Below are 21,955 nucleotides of genomic sequence, written 5' to 3' on the forward strand. Positions count from 1 at the left end.
TAGTCATTTTTTTTATCAAAACATCTTTATTTGGTCATAGTATTATGGTGACATGATCAATTTTGTCCTCGTCAACAAAATCGTTGAAATGTCGTTAAATGTAAGGGCATTTAGATCTTTTTTTATGCAAAGTTGGTTGACTCACTATATTTTTTATATTATTTAAAAAAATCATAACTGAAAATCGAAATGACATTGTATTTAACAATATTTAAACTATTTTGTTAATATATGACAAAAAATGTCATGTTACAATAACGCTAATAAAGTTAATGTTATGATAAAAAATCTACAAATTGACTGACACCTATAAATTTATGATCAAAAATGAAATTAACTAGTATTTTCTTAATTTAGTTTATCATCAATTTGTTTATATGTGGTTTTTTTTTTAAAACTACACTTACAGCAATATTGGACAATTCGGAACAATGAACACAAATATTGAGCGAATTGAACACTAAGTTGCATTGCTTTTTTAAGTTCATAGTAAAAATGATATTAAAATCAACCTCAAATTCATGCCAAATTGTGGGATATTACAATTTATACATAGAGTAGACAAGTTATCTAAAGAATAAACAACACATGTACATAAACAATTATTGTATTATACACTGGACCATGGTCCACACATAGACCAACAATATATGTTATTTGCCATAGAACATGATCCACAGTAAAATTTGCCCAACATAAAAACTAAATTCTTACAAATCATGGACAAAAATGTCATTCTCTCAAATTTATATTAAGCTTAATAATTAATGGTAATCCACTAATCCGCAGTGCAATCTTTCGGACATAAAGATGACATCTTTTCTTAAAGTTTATCCGTTGAAAAATGGGTACTGCTTGGTTGTCCTTTACAAAACTATGGACCTAAGTTTCTCCCAAAAAAAAAAAAAACAAAAAAAAACTATGAGCCTAAGCGGTTAAGGGCTTCTCGGGCTACAGTGTAATTAGGTTGGGCTTTCAATGCGTCCTCGTAAGCCTCTTGGGCCTCATTCTTAAGCCCCTTGCGTTTGTAGCAATCGCCTAACAAACAAAACGCCTTGGCATTATCGCCCTTCAACCGCACCGATTCCACTAGGTCCTCAACCGCCGAGTCAACTCGCCCACGCCGACTCGCCGCCAACCGCAGCTCCGCCCGCTTGAACAGCGCGTCCGCCCGCTCCGGATCGCTGAGAGACTTGGCCACCGTCGGCGACAGGGCGGCGTCGATCGCGTCGAGAGCCGAGGTCTTGAACCCCAGCACCTCGAGAGCCAGAGCCTTGAGTATGTGAGCCGCGGCCTCCTTTGGATCCATAGCGATTGCTGCGTCGGCTTCGGACTCCGCAGATTTGGCTAGCTTCGTAGTGGTTGACCGGTCCTTGGCTGCTTTCGCTTGAGCCAGGAGCTGGGCGCCTTGGATGAAGTGGCGCTTGGCTTGGATGTCGGCTCGATTTCGAAGCCGCAACTTGGAGAAGAACTTTTGAGGAATGTTGTGCATTAAGAGGAACATGAAGAGAGTGAGCAGGATCAGAGCTGCCTGTAGAAGAAGATCAGTCCACATTTTGCTTGTTATCTTCCTTCCCCTTCCTTCAACAATTATATTTCTATCTCCTCACTCCCTACCTACTATGACGGCCGGAGATCCAGAGGATAATAATGTAGTAGTCCCCAGCTGTTACCAGAAATATCTACATCTACAGGTATATATACAATATAATAATGTCTACCCGCATTAAAAGTTCTATCATCATCGCACCATAGAAAATTATATAACAATAATATATAATATAATACTCCGTAACAATAAGAGCAAATATGTTGCATGGGTAATCGTTGCTTGCTTTATTTAGGTTATAGTAATTCATAAGCAGCACAGTACTAGCTACATGCCTACAAATAAGGCCAAACCATCACACTTGCAGTTACTTATTTGATTATTTAAGCTATTGAGATTGTTCGCATTGGAAAATAGTGAAAATACCAAGTTATATATATTTATATACATTGGAATGGCCCGGCCTACCGTGAGAATACTTGAAAGCATTATTACTAATGGGTTTCTTATGATCATCCTGTCTGAATGGACGACTGTGATGGAGACCTCAACAGCTTCTTTAATGTTCCCACGATACTAGCAAACGATGGGCGCTGAACAGGATCACTGTAAAAGAGCATAAATAAATAAATAAAATGAACCAGAAACAATGTGGCTGAAAATGACACTTTAGATATGGTGTGGAAGCATTTAGAAAAACAAAATTAAAGCATGACTTTCATCTCAACTAAAAGCCTAAAGGTTGACTCTTATACTAAATTAAAGCAGATACTCTATTTCAACTAAAGCTGTGTTTGGAAACCCGGAAAATGATTTCTGGAAATCATTTTCCGAGTTTCACATGTTTGGCTTCACTTGGAAAACCCAGTCAACGGAAATCATTTCCGTGATTTCCGTTGACTGGGGAAAATAGGCTCAAATTGGCGGGGCGGAAGTCATTTTCCGCCCATGGAAAATACACTCTGAGTCGGCCTTGGCCTTGGTTTCCGGCGGAAACCATATGGTTTCCGCCGGAAACCAAAGGGGATATTTTTTTTTTAATTTTATTTATATAAAAATATTAGTTTTGTATTATTATAAATATTTTTATATTTTAAATAAAATAATAAAAATATATAATTATACATTTTCCACTTATATTTTGGAAAATGAACCAAACACCCAAAGACAGTTTTCCAGAGTACATCCGAACACAGAAAATGAACTCATTTTCCGGAAAACATTTTCCAGAAGTCATTTTCCTGCTTTTCAAACACAGCCAAGCTGATAGTTGAATTGTACATTTATGTTTTATATATTATATATGTGCTCAACAAACAATACAGGCAGGCAGTATAAATGTATAATGGTCTTTGTTGAACGTGTACTTACTCATCCCAGCAAGCTTCCATTAGAGATGCCAATACTGGAGGAACATTTTGTGGGATGACAAGCCTCCTGTTCTGATAAGCATATGGTTTCCGCCGGAAACCAAAGGGGATATTTTTTTTTTAATTTTATTTATATAAAAATATTAGTTTTGTATTATTATAAATATTTTTATATTTTAAATAAAATAATAAAAATATATAATTATACATTTTCCACTTATATTTTGGAAAATGAACCAAACACCCAAAGACAGTTTTCCAGAGTACATCCGAACACAGAAAATGAACTCATTTTCCGGAAAACATTTTCCAGAAGTCATTTTCCTGCTTTTCAAACACAGCCAAGCTGATAGTTGAATTGTACATTTATGTTTTATATATTATATATGTGCTCAACAAACAATACAGGCAGGCAGTATAAATGTATAATGGTCTTTGTTGAACGTGTACTTACTCATCCCAGCAAGCTTCCATTAGAGATGCCAATACTGGAGGAACATTTTGTGGGATGACAAGCCTCCTGTTCTGATAAGCATATGGTTTCCGCCGGAAACCAAAGGGGATATTTTTTTTTTAATTTTATTTATATAAAAATATTAGTTTTGTATTATTATAAATATTTTTATATTTTAAATAAAATAATAAAAATATATAATTATACATTTTCCACTTATATTTTGGAAAATGAACCAAACACCCAAAGACAGTTTTCCAGAGTACATCCGAACACAGAAAATGAACTCATTTTCCGGAAAACATTTTCCAGAAGTCATTTTCCTGCTTTTCAAACACAGCCAAGCTGATAGTTGAATTGTACATTTATGTTTTATATATTATATATGTGCTCAACAAACAATACAGGCAGGCAGTATAAATGTATAATGGTCTTTGTTGAACGTGTACTTACTCATCCCAGCAAGCTTCCATTAGAGATGCCAATACTGGAGGAACATTTTGTGGGATGACAAGCCTCCTGTTCTGATAAGCAACAGCTCCAACCACCTGAAAGTTTACATAACTTGTGTTCAGGAAGGGAATGACAGAGCCTTCTGTTCTGGTAATCATGCACAACTTGTTCGATATTTGAATGTATTATTAAACGGTAGGTGAAGATGCTAAAAAGGAGGAACTCAGAGCTTAAAAGGAGATCATTAAGACGGAATAACAAGCAAAACATGGAGCTAAATGAACCTGAGCAGGGCCAAGTCCATTCCAAGGTTGTTGCATGGTTACAAGCTCCCACAAAATCACACCAAAACTGTAGACATCAGACTTCTCATTCGAGGGCTCTCCACGAAGGAATTCAGGGGCCATCCACTCTGGCTGAAATAAAAAGCAAGGTTGTTACGTGCTGATTGTTACATTGTAAGTGCTCAACCACCTGATATGGATGAACAAGCTGATAAGGATGATGCAAGGGACTACATCATCAGTGATGATCTACTGGAGGCCAATTGCCCAGAAGAAGTGTGAAAATAAAGATACAATTCCTTGCACGCAACAAAACTAGCCATGACTCCACTCATGCCCATGAGCTATTATTTTTCTCACTAAACCATAAACAGGACAGTAACCACTATCAGCAAGGACCTCATATCTAAGGAAAATGAATATTCCACTAAAACTTGAGAGCAAAGAAGAGAACCAGTCATGTGACAAGAAAGATTCCCTCTCACACTGGAGATGGAGGACCATTGTTAAATTGTATGGTAAGTGGAATAACAAAGAGGTCTAAAATTGACCGCAGAGTTCATCACAGTCAACGTTGCTCAGATATCTTGTGCATGTTATCACCTTAAATATCCTCATCCAACTTAAGCTGGTTCTGGATTTGGATAATCCATCACCCCTGACATCTTATGATCACAGAGGCACATAGAAATAGCTTTGATTTATATTGAAGTATTAATATTGCTTCTATAAAATTATCCAGCCCAGAGAATCATTCTAGTGAATATGCATGAAAGAAAATGTGCAGAATGTGGGCTAAGAAAGGGACATACAGTTCCAGCAACCGATTTTGATGATATGAATGTGTTTGCTTTAAATCTTGACAAACCAAAATCACACACCTGAGCCAAGATATTCAAATTAGTTAAGCCATGTATGGTTTTAAGGAAATCATTTAATAGATCAGTAATCAACAATTTACCTTCACAATCCAATTTTTATCAACCAATAGATTAGGAGTTTTGAGATCCCAGTGAACGATAGGTGGGCTAAGACAATGAAGATAGTTGATACCCTTGGCCTGCATAGGCACCCATAAGAAAACTTTCTGCCATTAAAACATGAAAAGGCTAAAAGGGCATTGGAAGTCAGTTGACACAAACCACATCCAGAGCCATACGCAGCTTCCTCCTCTGATCCATTACTTCACCAGCAGCCGGCCTATTTATCAGGCGGTATAGACTTCCTCTGTTTCAAAATCAGGTATACAAAATTTAATCAGACTGTAAATTACAACCTAAGAATGCCTTTAGATTCATTATACAGAGAATGAGATCCACTTTACCTCGGTAAATACTCAGTCACTATAGATAGATGTGGACGCTTTGTGACAGCACCCATGAAGAGAACAACATTAGGGTGACGGACTCGTTTCATAATTGCAACCTTTTAAAGAAAAACATTGAATCAATAAAATACTAGTAAATAAAAGTACAGCAGCAAATCAGCAAAAGACCAGGATGAGAAAAAGGATTTAGTAGAAAAAGTACAGATGAAAGTGGTGCCTGTTCTTTTCCTCTTCATTTAAAACATTTATCCAGTTTAGACCATTTATGAGATAGAATAATAGAAATCAAGATTTCACCATCCGGATAATCTGTCCGTGCTAGGTTATATAAAAGTGAATCCATTTGCCAGGAAGTATCATTAAAGTAAATCTGGCTATATGGAAAATAGATTGTATATGCTGCTATCTTCCTATTTATTGTTCTCTTTTGCCATTGAAATCCTTTCAGTCCTACAATCAACATGTAGCGTGAAACACTTTTTTTCCTGAGAAATTAGTCAAATCACATTTCCTGAGAAATTAGTCAAATCACATACATTACGGGGATAAGAAAGATAAAATGCATTGGAGGTCACAGCTCAAGCAAGGCTCATCATAGTTACTAGTGCCAAAGAAGAAGGGAGGGAGGTTGTAAAGTAAATCATTCAAGTCTCACTGCATGCACACACCTCCCTTAGGAACTCTCTCAACTGATCATCATGAAAATCTTGGACAGTTAGCACCTTGACTGCAACATCCTGGCATTGTACATTTGAATTTGTTGTTCAGTTCATACTTTAGAATACGAATACTGCAGTTGCTATAAGTTTGCAAAATCTTATTTCCAAATGTAGTTTCCATACTTTTGATGCATGGCCTCCTTTTTTACTTCCTAAATTAACATGTATGGCAACTAATGCTCTCAGATGTCTAAATCTGTTACATATCAATCATCAAGTTATTTCCAAAAACATTTTCTTTTATATTATGACTTTCATCTTTTACTTCCTAAGTTGACATGTATGACACTTGATGCTCTCAGATATCAAAATCTGTTGCAATTCAATCATCAAGTTATAGGACATCAGGAAAGGTATTTAAACAATTTCTAGATGAGAATGTCCTCATCAAGTAATGACATGAACTTGAGTTCCTCTGACAGAAAAAGGCCCTAAGAGCTTTACTGACAAAAGCATGCAGGGTTGTCTTTTCCATCAATTCAACTTTACACTATCAGCTGCAGTAATCTGCTTTCTTAAGCTTTGTTTCCAGATAAATTGATGCACTCTCGTGTTTTTGTTCATTAACAATTTTAACATCTACAAACAAACTTGAAGGGTACATTACTAACCGATCCATGCCATTCAGCTCTATGCACAGTTCCAAATGAACCTGCATTGGATAATAATTGCGTTATTACCAAACTCATTTTTTGTGGAAAATTGTATCATATATAACCCCATTATAAAAAACTAACTAAAGGTGTACCAGCACCAACACGCTCCTTGATATGTAATTCATCCCATGAGATCTCAAGCCAATCCATTGCAAGAGAAGGTTCAAGTTTCAAGTATTTAGGAATTGTTGAAGTAGAATGTTTTTCATAATTCTCAAAGCTGCTTTCAATCTCTGTTACATCAGAACTAGAGGCAAAAGTTATTTTAGGTGGTCTGCCAGGATATACAGGCATTTTTGATAGAATAATCTCTTTTTTGTATGTCTGTCGTATAACAATTTTATCATCTCCAAGTTTAGTGTCTCCATCTCCCATAATTTCAGCAGTGGCAAAGGCTTTAGGTGATTCAGACCCAGCAGATTGATTATGACCATGCAAAGAATTTTTGGGGATGTTGTTCTCCTGGACGTCCTTGACCGGATGATTTCCATCAACAGTACCTGTACAAAGAAAGAAAGTTATGAGCATTATCAGATCCAGCCAGCCAACAGCATCTAGGAAAAGAACAGAAGAAAAACTTCAGGGCTGTATGCATGCATTCAAACCAGGCCAACATTCATGCCTATGCGAGCTCATCATGTAACAGAACCAAAAAATAATGTTTGATGGAATATTGCACATACAGGTATTAGCAATATCTTACTTCCCCTTGTTAATAGATATATTGAAGATTTACACAAAACTAACATTACTCTAAACAGACCAAGGACATCTTTCTACCACTATTATTGAACTACATCTAAACTATTCATTCAGACTTTGAAGACCAATTTATGTCAGCACACATCATTAGCTTGGTCATAATGCCTGTATGCATAGAGCTTGGGTGACAAACTTTGAAGCAGTGCATAATGTAGCATACCTGAGCATACACCACTTGGACGGGCAAAAGTATAATTGGAATTCTCCAATTGGCATTTTATATCACAATCCATATAAGGTTGTTGAAATTCCTTCAGGTGAGAAATTTGAAAGGGTGAAGGAACAGAAAAACGAACACTTCCATTGATTGAGGAATCTGGATCATGGACATTTCCTGGTTCCCCAATTAGATCAACCACATATTCCCTGTTAAGGCATATATTCATGTTCAAAGAAATTGAACTGAGAACGAGATGAAGTAGAAAATAAAATAACATCTCATTTGTTTCCATAAAAACTGTCCCAAACACAAACTAATGCATCTATCTTGGATGGAGGGAGTAATATTTAAAAAGCAGCCAAGTAAATTCTGGTGAAAGGACTCCTCTTTTCATAAGATCCTACCTCCAGCTATTTCTTCCTCTCACAAGAAAATGAATGAGAAGGTAAAACTACAAGAACACCACAAAAGGAAAGAAATGCAGGAAAATGGAAATGAAGAGCAACAACATTTCCTCTGCTGCAAGTAGAGTGAGATTTGCAGAACATGCAAATTATTTTACCTTGAGAACTTTCGGTCATCCTCAATTTTCACAAGACATGAAGAGCAATGATCCTCAACACAATACTTGCATCCTCGAGCTATCCTGCATGGCAAACCTACATAATCTGCCAATTTCTACACAACAGAAGAGTAACCAATTAAAATTCAAGGTGCATAATAGGAAATGAAAATGCAAAAGGGGTAAAATGTCGAACACTTTCTTCTCCAACTAGGTGAAAGTATCATTTTGAATCACCTTGAATAAAATAGCTCTATGCCTGCAGAGCCCTGCTGATAAATTACCAATTGGGAGCACAATGCACCTCTCGAAATCCTTTAATCTCTCACTTGCAATTTTCCAGCACATATGAAGATCACCTTGCTCCACCGGAAAAGATCCCCTTATATTCAACAAATTTAACAGTATCATAAAGAAGTAATCACAGATTCCAAGGGTAGGGTAGGCTAAGAAGAAAATTGAGATTACCCCATATGGACAGCCACAAGTTTGCCAAGTTTCTCTACTAATACTAACGTATTTTCTGCAGTGAAGTACATTTCTTGGGCTTTATCCTCTAGTTCCCTTAGCCTTGAGTCCCCATGTCGATCAATTAGGATCACCTCCATTGAGGTGTCACTGGGTTTAGTTTCTTTAAGTGCCACCAAAGATGGTAAACTTTTACCTTCTTCCAAATCATTGCACATGACCCACAAATATGGATTCACTCCCAAAATGTTATAGAACCCATCAGCTATCTTGTCAGCATATGACAAGCAGCCATTTACCTGAAATTCAAGTATTGGGAATTAAACCAGTGAGACGTGTCAATAACTATTAACAAATTCTTCTCATATGAAGTTGGCTGTAGAGTAAAATCAGAAGTTTCGACATGAATACCTCAGATTGATGACACTAAATAAGATCTGATGACATTTCAACACATTTTGATCCCTTTAATTGAGTTAATTAAAGGCTTTTAAGGTAAATGAAAAAGAGCTATATACCCAGAAACGATAAGAGACAGTTTCAGGATCAGAAGATCCGGCATGCCCCTTTACACTTCGGCACTCGGGTAGAAGCATGAGCTCATCGGCAGCAAGAGTTGCTTGCTGTACAAGCGTCTTGGCAAGTGTGAGTTGTAAGTAATAGCTCTCCTTTGACCTCTGCGCCAAGCCATCCACCCCATTAACACCTTTCTCCGCCTGTACCTCTCCGGTGGTGGTGGACAAGTCCGAATCCTTGACCTCACTGACCACAGTACTAGGCCAGTAATTCCCTTCCAATGTGGTCCCGGAAAAGAAACTCCCGGCGTAGCTAGTACTCTCCCCGCTAGACAACCGCTGCAACGGTACGTGCCTCTCGAAACCCAACGCCTTCTCTTTCCCATATACACCACTGTAATTGCAGCCAGACGCTTGCCTCCGAAAACCCGCCCCACCATTCTCCTTTTGCAGACCCGCGCTACTATAATTGCTGTCACTACTCGATAACCGTTGCAAAGACAGCTTCTTATCATTCCCAGCCGAAGTTACCTGTTCCGGCACCGGGGGATCGAAGCCAACCACTTCCGGCACCAAGAGGCGGTGTTCATCGTTGTCAACCTCACAACCCTCATCGACTTTGACCTTCACGTGACGATTCTGATTTAAGGACGACTTTTTACCCGCCAACCAGCTGACGAAAGCGACCAGTTGCGTTCCATGGATCTTGTCACCGCCCGTGAAGCGATCAGAGTTGGGGTCTTCCTTTGTGAGCTGGTTAAATGTGGCATCACCACGTTCCTTTCCCGAAGATTCATTTTCATCACTATTATCACCCTTCCTCTCGTGACCCAACAGAAACTTTGTTGACGACGCGTCGCATCCACAAGCACGATCCGGGAATTGCCTCGGAAAGAAGTAAGTGGTCCTGTGCGGCATTTTCACAAGCGTCCCTGAAATTCAAAAGTTTTTGGAGAAAAAAGGGGATTCTCAAGTCTCAACCCTCAACTACCTCCTACTTCAATTCATCGACAGCGACAGCTCCAAAACCCAATTCATCCGTACAATGGCTGCAAATTTCTCCACCTCACTGACTCCATGAACATCAAAAAACATGCAAGCAAAAAATCACATCACATTAACTCATCAAGGTTCCCCCAACTTTCAACACATCAAATCCTAAAAATCAACACGCCATTATATTAATTTTCCTAAAAATTGAACGTTCACGAAACAGCAGATACGATCACAATCTACAAATCATCAGTACTTCATTGAAATATGCGGAACCACTCAACCTTTGCTTATGAGATATATATATTTACATAATAACAGCATACAACATAACATTACACATATACATTCACATACACTTCAGATTAAAGGAAGAAAAGTGATTTCAGAAACGCAGATATTAAAAGTCAGTGTGTACTTACAGAGATATGAAGAGTGAAGAGAGGCATGGGAACGGTGGCGGTGAGATGATGAGAGAGACGGAGAAGAAAGCTGTGAGAAAAGGTGGATGGTTTTAAGCGTGAGGGAAGAAGGCAGGAGTTGAAATCGGTGGGAAAATTGAAAAGTAAAAAGGGGAAATGGCCGTCTGTGCACCGCATGGCTATATGCCTCGCACCGTTACTATGCAGCCCACGTCAGGTTTAGGCGCGCCATGCATTCGACACGTATGTAAAGTGCACTCGGTGCCAAGGTGCATCCATTCCGCAGTTGTTATATGTGTGGAGTACAATCCACCAATCAAACTTACTTTAGTAGAATTAAAATAATATTTTAATACTTAAGTTACCCAACACTCACCCCACTTACCTAGATACTGTTCTATCTTGTTGGTGTGGAACATATAACGTAAATATTATATTATTATGAAAACTCTAGCTGAATTGGTCGATATGTTAAATAATACTTTTTTAAAATACACTAAACTAATGAATATTTAGTTAAAAATAAGTGAGTTCTTTCCACTAAATTACACCCCATGTTAAGTTAAATAATACTTAAACTTAGATCTTTAACTGTTAAAACGATGCAATACTTGGAGAATGCATGAAATTTAGTGCATTTATGAAGCAGCGACAATGTTCAAACTCTTCTGTCGGATCTCTTAGGCAAAAATTGCTACATTTGATGTTCCACGTGAGCTCGAGCTTGATAAAGTCAAACACGTTTGTTGGTACAGTGATTAAATAACAGAAAGTGTTCCGTTTTTTTTTTCCTGTTATTATCTTCTCGATTTGTGTAATATGTATGGGTTTTAGTTTGATACTCTTATCCAATACCCAATTGGAAATTAGCTTTTCATATTAGTGGACAGCTATTAGATTGGAAAAAGAACTTTTAAAGTGGGCAGCTATGGGATCGAATATAATGGACAATGTTTTTTGTTTGTTTTTGTTTTTTTTGTTTTTTTTGCAAACATAATGGACAGTGTCTGAAAGAGTAGTTTAGTACTTCAGTAACATAATTGGTCTTATATGATGTTTTTTTTTACTAAATTAGTTGCACATAATATTTTTAATGTAGTTTATTTCTCTTGTATAATTTGTAAATTAGTATTCGTACATTCTAAGCATTGTAAATTAGTACATAATAATTAAAATTCATCATATGTATATATCCGTTTTGATAGTAGTGACAAGTGTCTTTTCGTTCTCTCTCACATACATATATATTGGACATATTCTTATTGATATTGGTATAATTTCATAAATATTCTTTTTAGTAAATTGAATTAGTTTGTATGGATTTTATCACACTTAATTATGATTCTCATAAATAAGTCGGCATGGGATGTACCAAATACCATTTGGATCATCTAAACAGTTTCAAGATGTATTTGGATCAAGAATGATCGATTAAAGCAGTTGGATCAATAATAATCTATTGAGAATTCACTGCTTGTCTGTCTGGATGAGTTCACTTTATAACCTAGAAGCGTCTTGTTAAGGTCATAAATAACCAACAATTGTCATATATACTACGTATAGTCGCATAAATAACTGTTAACTTACTTCAATTGCATTATTTTCCAATCGTTTGAAATTTCATAATAAGAACAATATACTATTCCAATCACTATCCGTTTGAAATTTTAAATAATCTTCCAAAAAGCACTCAAAGCAATCCAACTATCTAGAATTTATCCTAACTTAAAACTAGTCTTAATTTTGATAATCATCAGTTTGGAGTTAGAAGACTAGTTTATTGGGCTAGGCCTAATGTATCTTGCATATTGGGCTCTAATGATTTAACCAAATTGTTTGTAGTCCCCCAAAAAAAGGAATTTGAAGATGTACAAAGCCCAATAAGAAGCCAGCATATTGCAATCTTGTTCATCATCATAAATTACAAAACTTCATGAACTAAATAGTTGAACAATTAACTTAATAGTCACAAAATTTTAAACTTAATTTTTTATAAGAGTTGAATATTAACATTCTTAGTTGTTTTAAATTTATAATATATGAAGTATCATATTTATATAGGGTAAATAAATTTATCCCACTTACAATTATAATAATAATAAATCAAGAAAAAATTGTACTTTTTCTTCGTAAATTACAAGATAATTATATGATTCATCTTACTTAGTCGTCAATTTTATTTAATTTTTGAAAATAGAGTAGGTTATTTATGCGTGCGGACTTGAAAAGTTGAAATACCGAATACACGTAGCTTTCTGGCTTTCTCGAGATTGTGAAAGATTAAATTGGAAAAGCAAATTTGTTGACATCTTCGGAGTTCAGAGAAAACACATGAAATTGGATCACAAACAGCAATGCAGCATGAGCAACCAGTCCAACTATTGGCATTTGACATGCCGGCTAATGACGTGGACGCATAACAACCACACCACAGATCACAACGCCCTCCCTGCCTTCGCAGTCCTCCAGCATTTAATTTTCTTGGCCTCCCCTCAACCGCATACCAATTCAATCAACTATTCGAAAAGTCAATAATAATAATAATTTATAAATTTTAGTATTAATATTTAGTCTTTTTGTTTTTTTTTTTAAATCAGTCTTTTTGTAAAATTAATATTAACTATAATTAAATTATTTTGTAATATATGAATTCCATCTATTTTTATGCTAACTTATGCAGTTATGCATTTTTGAATAAAAAGTATTATTGTAATGCTACTTAATATTCATTTCGTGCATGCACATGTAACATACTAGTTTATACCACTTATGATAAAACACACAAATGTTTTTTATTTTTTGTTTTTTATTAATGATAATCAGATGTTGGATGATCTTAAAAGGGGGCAAAACTAACGTTGGAAGTGTTACGTTCCTTGTTTGAAGGTGAAGACAAAATTTGGAAGCATTAGCATTGCGTACTTGCGTGAGTTAAGATATTATAGGATAGGATGTGCAGTAAGCTGCATGTGTTTTGAATCTGAAATGGGAAATGAAGAGATTGGGAGGACTAATACGGAGATGAATAAATGAATAATAATATAATTATGGTAGAAAGCGTTAACATTTTGAACTATTTTGCCGACGTAACCAGAAAAAAACCAAACTAATGGGAAGGCGTAATAATCATGGTCAACTATTAAGACATCTCTCACAAGTATTTGCATCTCAAAACATACTCTAAAGATTCACTAATTTCTTAGAAAAAATGTTTTTTAAAAAATGCCTCTTAAGTTCATATATTCATGTGAATAATTCTTTATTTTTTATTAAATAGATGCACATAAAATTGATCTCATCACGAGTTTAGTTAATATAATTAAATAGATAAATATTCAAGTAGAGAGTATGTACCATATCATCAAGTGAATATACTATGAAACATGTGTAGTATTCTTCTTTATAATATAAATTATAATGTGATAGTGAGAATCTTTCGCTTGTTATAGTCAAAAAAACTCTTATTGATGTCTGTATGTTAATCACTTTTAAATCAACTCTTGACAATTTTTGTTTCTAACAAAATAACATGTCATGATAGATGACTCACAACTACATGATAATAGTGTAGGTGATGCTAGTCCAACCGAGTTGGTCGGACATTTAATTTAATAATCAAAATATTTCAAATTTGATTTCATAGTAGAGTTATTTGTTGACATTCTCGGATTGAGCAATAATGAACATTTATAAACAATACATATTGATTTACCTCATTGTGGTTTTTTCATTCTTTGTTGTTTATGGTCATAAAATATGTTTCATTCAAAATAATAGCTAATGTTGATTTTCATGTAAATCTAAGTGGAATAAATGTTCACTTGATATGTAAATTAACAGCAAAGTATTATTGTGATTTTGTGATGCACACTTTTGTTTAATTTACTTATAGATTTAACAAAAAAAAAAAAAAAAAACCAAAATTNAAAAAAAAAAAAAAAAAACCAAAATTGGTCATGCGTTTGGAACTATGGAAAAGGCCAAAGGGGATTGGGAAGTTGTACTTTGTATGTATATAATGATTGCAATAATTTATTATAAATTAATGTATTCACGTAGTTACACATTTAGATATATATTTTGTTTAGTACATTTGAATTGCATGCTTAGATATCTTCAAATACAATGAATAAGTATAGAATTCTTGAATTATGAGAATTAGATTACTTACAAGTTACAATTACACATGAAATTATACTCCGTATTATTTGCAGTAATGATCAAATAAAATTCAGCATATTTTATCAAATTATTGTGGTCCGTGATTCGAGATTATACTCATAAATGTAAAAGTATTAGAGGTAATCATAAATCAAAGTTGGGTTTGAATTAATCCAAACTGAGGGAGATAAAAGTCATATTTCATCATATTTCGTGCTTAAATTAGTCAGCATAATAACAACTTATACGTCGTGCACATACAAACAACTTATGTCGCTTTGAAGGGGGTGAATAAGTAAGTATGTGGAACGTGGTACTAGAATGTCAAAATTTTGACTTTTTCCAACATCATATTGATCAAATTCGTCGCATAATATTTGATATCCATTATCAATTTGGTAACAATAATGTGAGTTTCATTCCGCACTCAAAATAATTATCATATTTCTTTTTTACTAAATTGGAATTTTCATTCACCTACAAATACACATGAATAATTATGGATTTATAAATACCGAGGCGGCTAATTGGCTAAAGCGGTAAGCCGGTAACGCCTGTCAATTTTGTCAACCAGTCCCCCCACTTTATTATTATTATTATTTTGTATTTACACAATTTCCCATTATTCTTGGAAAATATACAAGCGGGCCCCCCATTTTTCTCTTGCCTTTTGACCTCACCTTTTCACTTCCTTTTAAAATAAAACTTCTGTCGCTTTATATATTTTTTCCAGGCCCGTCCCGGGGAAACGGAAATTTTATACTTAGGGCCCCAAGATTTTCTGGTGAGGGAGGTCACCAAGCAGAACTCCGAAACAACCTCCACCACCAGTTCTTCTTCTTCTTCTTCTACTTCTCCTTTGCTCCGCCGCCTCGATCTGACATCTTTCGCCGTCTAGCGGTTCTCTTTTGTTTTTCTAGTGAGAGAGAATCGGAATCCCTCCCTGGAATCTAGAGAGTCAAACGGAGAAGGGAGGAACACAAAGCGTTTGGAGTTGTGCGTTATAAGTATCAAATAGATACTGCTAAGCAAATCCTGTAGAGATAGAGAGAGATAGGGAGAGAGAGAGGAGCATGGAGTCGACTTCCGAGTTAGTTAGATCGCTTGAGTCGGCCTTGGGAGTGTCGCTAGGCAATGATACGGTGGTGGTGTTGCTGACGACGTCGTTAGCCGTCATCGTTGGGTTGCTGGTGTTTATATGGAAGAGATCGGGCGATCGGAGTAAGGAGGTGAAGCCGGTGGTTGTCCCCAAGGCCATGATGGACGAGCCTGAGGACGACGCCGTCGTTGACCCTGGAAAGGTTAAGGTCACTGTGTTTTTTGGTACTCAGACGGGAACAGCCGAGGGATTTGCTAAGGTAATGACTAATGAGCTATGGATCGTTTCATTTATTGAAAACAAAAATTATATATATTTTTTCAATTTGTATGAATCGAGCTCAGTGACGTTAGTATCCCTTGTTTGATGCAAAGATTTAATTTTTAGTTTTATGTGCTTTAGATTTGGTATCTGTCTATAAATCTTCAGGAACCCGGTGCATTTTCATCTTCTCGATTAAAATGAGAGTAGCTGCTTTCTAATTGAAGCTCACGAGTAAATCTATTAAGATGACATCTTAAAGAAGGATTTTACTCTATTACTGACCTATACTTTGGCCATTAAATCAATGCACACGATCCTAAGCTCGGAGCTATTTATGTTCTTCAGTAACTTTCTTACACAATTTCTCTTACAGGCTTTGGCTGAGGAGATCAAGGCAAGGTATGAGAAGGCAGTTGTGAAAGTTGTTGACTTGGTGAGTAAAATAGAAGCTTGTGGTTGGTTTCTACCAGTAATTTATTTGTCTGAATGCAATTTTCTTAATTTTTTATTTTTTTATTTTTTTAGGATGATTATGCTGCTGATGATGATCAGTACGAGGAGAAACTGAAGAAAGAGACATTAGCATTTTTCATGGTTGCAACGTAAGAAATGTTGTTCTTTTGGAATTACATATAATTAAACTTTTATTGTCTAGAAATCTAGCAGTTTCTGGAATATCGTTGAGTCTCACATTCTGGTGTTGACATAATAGATATGGGGATGGAGAGCCAACTGATAATGCTGCAAGATTTTACAAATGGTTTACTGAGGTAGGTAGTACTAGTAATTTGCGATAATTCTAATATGATTGTGTTGGTTATTACTAAAAACTCTTAAACCTGGGCTTGTGCTTGTAATATTTTTTCAACTTCTTTTTAGGGAGAAGAAAGGAGCCCCTGGCTTCAACAGCTCACCTATGGCATATTTGGTTTGGGAAACCGTCAATATGAGCATTTTAACAAGGTAAAATTTTTGTTCTCTTCATCTTTCTCTATTCTGTTAGTCAATGTTGTATTCTGATGGATCTGTTTGGAACAGATTGGCAAGGTCATAGATGATAAGCTAAGTGAACAAGGTATGTAGATATTTTCCATATTGCATGTGATCTCTGTCTTTATTTTATATCAAAGAGAGGGTAATGGCTTCGTTTATCTTCTGAATGTTGACTTAAAAATCCATGGCAGGACATAATCCTACTTTTTTTTTTCCTGTGGATATTTCCCCCCCTTGCTGAGTCAAATTCAATGATGACTAAATATTTTTTGCTAGACTGAGCATGCTATTTCTTGAGCCAAAAGTTTCTCCTTGTTGCTTGTCAATGTCTTTTTTTTTTTTTTTTTTTTTTTTTTTGGGGTTGGGGTAGGGATTCATTGTAGGTCTTTGGTGATTTTATGCTCCACATTGGTTGTTATTTTAAGGTTGCACTGAGCCACTGACCCGTTAATCTGTCAGGTGCAAAGCGTCTTGTTCCACTTGGCCTTGGTGATGATGATCAGAGCATTGAAGATGATTTTGCTAGTTGGTGAGTTCTCTCTATAATGCTAAGCATTTCTATTATTTTTGATATTTTAAAATTCATGTGAATAGATTTTTTTTTAATATAAAATAAATTGCTGAAAAGATACACTCACACCCACCCACCCACACACTATGATGTGTGTCTGTATTCCTGACATTTTAATTATGATGATGGTTCCCTGTTTCAAGGCGAGAACTACTATGGCCGGAGTTGGATAAAATACTTATGGATGAGGACGATGTAAATTCTGCATCTACACCGTATACTGCTGCAATTGCTGAGTATCGTGTTGTGGTTCATGATCCAGCCACTAAAACTTACGAGGATAAGCATACCAGCATGCAAAATGGAAATGCTGTATATGATGTCCACCATCCATGCAAGTGGGTGCTTAGAGTATTCGTCTCCGCTTCAATTAATGGTTGTCAGTGCTTTGTTGAATGTATGTTAATCACTTTCCCTGCAGAGTTAATGTTGCTGTTCAAAAAGAGCTTCATACACCTGAGTCTGATCGATCATGCATACACTTGGAATTTGATATTTCTGGCACTGGTATAGTGTAAGTTCATTTCCTTGTTTAAGCAATCAATGGGCTGGTATACCTGGACAAATTAGTTTCTTGAAGAGTTGTTAATTATTTGCCTACTGCCAAATTACTAATCTGAAAAAAATGCCAACTGCCAAATGTCTCTTGGCTTTTGAGTGCAAATGATATGTTAATGATCATTGCTGATCTAGAGTTTAGATCCTCTCATTGTAGCTGTGCTTGTCTTGGGTATATGTCTCCTTTCTTCTTCTTGAAGTAAGGTAGTGAGCATGTAAAATGTTATTTTGTCCTCTTATTTGATAGTTTTAATGCTTTCCTTTAATATAAGATTTGAAAAGTTATTTGGATTTTTCATGGCTTGATTGCCCTAATTTGATTTTTATTATTACGCCCATCATTATCTTGGTGTGTTCTTCAGCAGAATTTCTTATGCCAACTGCTTAAACCATTACCATTTGCCATTCTATGCATGTTTGAGTTGATTGTTATAATTATCATAATGCATGTTAACTCATTGTAAATTAAGTTTGGGTTTATTCTGTGCTCAGCACTGTTGCATAGCTTATTAGGATCTTTCCTCATTCTTGTTTGCTGCTTTACCAGATATGAAACAGGAGACCATGTGGGTGTTTTTGCGGAAAATTGTGATGACACTGTTGAAGAAGCAGCAAGGTTGTTGGGCCAACCTCTGGATTTACTATTTTCTCTTCATACTGACAAAGAAGATGGTACACCCCTGGGAGGGTCATTGCAGCCACCTTTCCCTGGTCCTTGCACCCTTAGAGTAGCTCTAGCTCGTTATGCAGATCTGTTGAATCCTCCTCGTAAGGTACAGCAGGATTATGCTCTTATATTTAGATCTTTTTATTTTATTTTACTTTTTTCCCCACTCTTTGGTTCTTAGCTTTAAACAATTTGTGTTTTCAGGCTACATTGGTTGCATTAGCTGCTCATGCCACTGAACCTAGTGAAGCAGAAAGGCTTAAATTTTTGGCCTCACCCCAGGGCAAGGTAAAGTGTTTTTTTATTTTTATTTTATTTTTTTTCTTTTTTCTGGTGGGGGGGTTCTTTACTTTAGGGTCATTTTTGCTCCAAACAACCAGGCCAGAAAATGAGAAAATAAATGAAGTAAAAATTGAATATAATAAATTCTGTCATTCCAGTTTACAAAAAATCAAACTAGTGCTTTCCAGTTTTCTGCTTGTTATGCATTCAACAAAAACATTAATGTACTGTGGTATCTATTCTTTCGTTTTAGGATGAATACTCACAATGGGTTGTTGCAAGTCAAAGAAGTCTCCTTGAGGTAATGGCAGGGTTTCCTTCAGCAAGACCACCCCTTGGTGTATTTTTTGCTGCAGTTGCCCCACACTTGCAACCACGCTATTATTCTATCTCTTCTTCCCCCAAGTGAGTATTTGTTTTGTCTCAATATTATGGTAAATGACTTATTTAACAGAAGAAAAGATGCACATGAGGCTCTCTGTTTCAGTACTGGTGGACTAAGAACATCGTGGATCCTTGTATTTCAACATGTGCAGATTCGCTCCTGAAAGAGTCCATGTAACATGTGCTTTAGTTTATGGTCCGACCCCCACTGGCAGGATTCACAAAGGAGTGTGTTCAACTTGGATGAAGGTGCCAGACAAACCTAGGCTCTGCTTTCACTGAAAACTTATTATATCTGCTACTTTTATCCTGTTTCATTGTGCATAGTGTTTACTGTTTAGTCTCTACAGTTTGGTCCTTTTAAAGCTGTTCTTGCTTGTTTTAAAAAAAAAAGCTGTTCTTGCTTTGTTACCACCTAACAATAGGGCGCTGCTTTGTTACCACCTAACAATAGGGCTCTGCTTTGTTATCCAGAATGCAATTCCCTTAGAGAGAAGCAACAACTGCAGCTCAGCTCCCATCTTCATTCGGCCATCAAATTTCAAGTTACCAGCTGATCCTTCAATTCCAATTGTCATGGTGGGACCTGGTACAGGTTTGGCACCGTTTAGGGGATTTCTACAGGTATTGCAATCAATTTCACTCTGCTTTTGTTATTTTTAGCACAAATCTTATTGAGGTTGATCATTTATCAGGAAAGAGCTGCCCTGAAGGAAAATGGTGCTCAACTTGGTCCAGCTCTGCTGTTTTTTGGTTGTAGAAATAGAAGAATGGTAAACTGTCAATTTATCATCGTTATAGTCAAAATGCACGAACATGTGAGATTCTGTTGCAATATATATTGACTTGATATTTGGATGTAGGATTTCATTTATGAGGAGGAACTCAAAAATTTTGTGGATCAAGGAATAATCTCAGAGCTAATTGTTGCATTTTCTAGGGAAGGGCCACAGAAAGACTATGTTCAACACAAGATAACTGAACGAGTAAGTTTTTGTTGGTAATAAATCTTGAGCTACTGCTTTGAGAAGACTTACAGAATCCTCATTTCATTTTATTCATTTCCAGGCCTCCCAAGTGTGGAGTTTAATCTCCCAGGAGGGATATCTATATGTATGTGGGGATGCCAAAGGGATGGCTAGAGATGTACATCGTACACTTCATACCATTGTCCAGGAGCAGGTTAATGTTACTTATACATCTAGTTTTTGCCGTCCTTGTATTCCATTTTTCTAGTTTCTTTTTCTTATTGGGGAAGAAGCGGGGGAGGGGTTTGTATGCTTTTAAAATGTGGTAGTGTATGTCTAATGCTTGGGGAACAAGTGCATGATTTCTCTTTATTTATATTCTCACCTATTTATATTCTCATGTGAGAACATGGAAAGCAGGTGCCTTTTCTCTCACTTGAACTTTTGCTTCATGTAAAGATATTTCATTCAATAAAAATGCTAAACGGGAAGAAGTTGACTTTTAGGAACTATATTTAGACAGACTTTCAACTCTCTCTCTCTCTCTTAATAGTTTGTTACTACTTTTGGTATCTATTTCTCTATTTCTAACACATCAGCAATTTTCTTAAATTCAGGAAAAAGTAGACTCATCTAAAGCAGAGGCCATTGTGAAGAAACTCCAAATGAATGGGAGGTACCTCAGGGATGTCTGGTGATCATCCCTATGTTTCGCTCCAAGACCATGCTTGGTGTCTGCACTAATTGGCTAGTTGATCATTCTTTCTTCCATTTATAGCAAGCTTATATGAAAAGTTCTGATCAGTTGCTTTGCTTCCCATTCTGGCTACCAAGGTCGATCATCAACTGTCTAGACCCAAGGCCTGAGTCTTTGCAGCTTATGTATAAACTGTCTGCTAGCCTTCTTTGCCTTTCTATTAGACAAGGGATTTATTTCTTAAATTTTGTGATTTTTTTTAAAGATTCAGACTTCCTTATACGATATGTTGTAGTATTAGTGAGATGATCTTGGAACACATTTGAACTTTATATTAAAAGCTCCTGTAAAATTTTTATTCCTGTGTAATGAGGAGCAGGGAGAATAAATTATTCAAGCTTGTGCCTCCTTCCTGGTTGTCTACCCTGACAACCATTTGAAATGACATTACTCATGTTGATTGAGGCCCAAAAGCACATTTTAGTAAGGGCTAACTGTAATGTACATTGTATGAGGCCGCTGTATCAGCAAATCAGCCTTTCAATGTTCTATCATACATGAAAATACAGGCAGGCATAGTACAGAAGTGTACATTGGTAGAAACAGTGAAGAGGAGA

At 36.1% G+C, this 21,955-nt stretch overlaps 3 protein-coding genes across 4 annotated transcripts; 1 reads left to right on the forward strand and 2 right to left on the reverse strand.

Annotated features, from left to right (window-relative positions):
- Positions 1–919: 919 nt before the first annotated feature.
- Positions 920–1,555, reverse strand: LOC116023724. Its single transcript, XM_031264732.1, has one exon. The coding sequence runs from the start codon at positions 1,553–1,555 to the stop codon at positions 920–922; it is 636 nt and encodes a 211-aa protein (XP_031120592.1).
- A 255-nt stretch (positions 1,556–1,810) lies between these two features.
- On the reverse strand, positions 1,811–10,991 carry LOC116022687 (serine/threonine-protein kinase CTR1-like). 2 transcript variants are annotated; one of them, XM_031263512.1, is made up of 16 exons: positions 10,695–10,991; positions 9,283–10,348; positions 8,765–9,063; positions 8,534–8,678; positions 8,297–8,412; positions 7,735–7,940; positions 6,905–7,312; positions 6,768–6,808; positions 6,106–6,174; positions 5,435–5,535; positions 5,253–5,337; positions 5,072–5,170; positions 4,923–4,991; positions 4,111–4,242; positions 3,827–3,921; positions 1,811–2,155 (listed from the first exon to the last, which is right to left on the reverse strand). In XM_031263512.1, the coding sequence occupies exons 2-16, from the start codon at positions 10,195–10,197 to the stop codon at positions 2,062–2,064; spliced, it is 2,874 nt and encodes a 957-aa protein (XP_031119372.1). In that variant the 5' UTR covers positions 10,198–10,348; positions 10,695–10,991; the 3' UTR covers positions 1,811–2,061. The 2 variants fall into 2 exon arrangements, with proteins under 2 accessions (XP_031119372.1, XP_031119373.1); XM_031263513.1 differs by having other exon boundaries at positions 9,283–10,352.
- A 4,600-nt stretch (positions 10,992–15,591) lies between these two features.
- Positions 15,592–21,746, forward strand: LOC116022471 (NADPH--cytochrome P450 reductase-like). The gene is made up of 18 exons (XM_031263195.1): positions 15,592–16,213; positions 16,592–16,651; positions 16,744–16,820; positions 16,931–16,988; positions 17,098–17,181; positions 17,257–17,293; positions 17,671–17,740; positions 17,926–18,120; positions 18,204–18,296; positions 18,888–19,113; positions 19,212–19,295; positions 19,543–19,694; positions 19,826–19,922; positions 20,148–20,297; positions 20,369–20,446; positions 20,537–20,659; positions 20,742–20,855; positions 21,259–21,746. Exons 1-18 carry the CDS (start codon positions 15,929–15,931, stop codon positions 21,337–21,339), a joined length of 2,064 nt encoding a protein of 687 aa, XP_031119055.1. The 5' UTR covers positions 15,592–15,928; the 3' UTR covers positions 21,340–21,746.
- Positions 21,747–21,955: the final 209 nt, after the last annotated feature.

This window comes from Ipomoea triloba, chromosome 6 (assembly GCF_003576645.1).
Source record: "Ipomoea triloba cultivar NCNSP0323 chromosome 6, ASM357664v1".
NCBI lineage: Eukaryota > Viridiplantae > Streptophyta > Magnoliopsida > Solanales > Convolvulaceae > Ipomoea > Ipomoea triloba.

What these genes read in the sequence shown, in the direction of transcription:
- LOC116022687 (XM_031263512.1), bottom strand. Translation starts at nt 10,197, where the DNA reads ATGCCGCACAGGACCACTTACTTCTTTCCGAGGCAATTCCCGGATCGT. An exon ending in ATGGACTTGGCCCTGCTCAG is followed by an intron (nt 3,922 to 4,110) that starts GTTCATTTAGCT and finishes GTAAACTTTCAG; the next exon opens with GTGGTTGGAGCTGTTGCTTA. An exon ending in ATGGAAGCTTGCTGGGATGA is followed by an intron (nt 2,156 to 3,826) that starts GTAAGTACACGT and finishes GCTCTTTTACAG; the next exon opens with TGATCCTGTTCAGCGCCCAT.
- LOC116022471 (XM_031263195.1), top strand. Translation starts at nt 15,929, where the DNA reads ATGGAGTCGACTTCCGAGTTAGTTAGATCGCTTGAGTCGGCCTTGGGA. An exon ending in CAGCCGAGGGATTTGCTAAG is followed by an intron (nt 16,214 to 16,591) that starts GTAATGACTAAT and finishes TTTCTCTTACAG; the next exon opens with GCTTTGGCTGAGGAGATCAA. An exon ending in ATACCATTGTCCAGGAGCAG is followed by an intron (nt 20,856 to 21,258) that starts GTTAATGTTACT and finishes TCTTAAATTCAG; the next exon opens with GAAAAAGTAGACTCATCTAA.
- LOC116023724 (XM_031264732.1), bottom strand. Translation starts at nt 1,555, where the DNA reads ATGTGGACTGATCTTCTTCTACAGGCAGCTCTGATCCTGCTCACTCTC.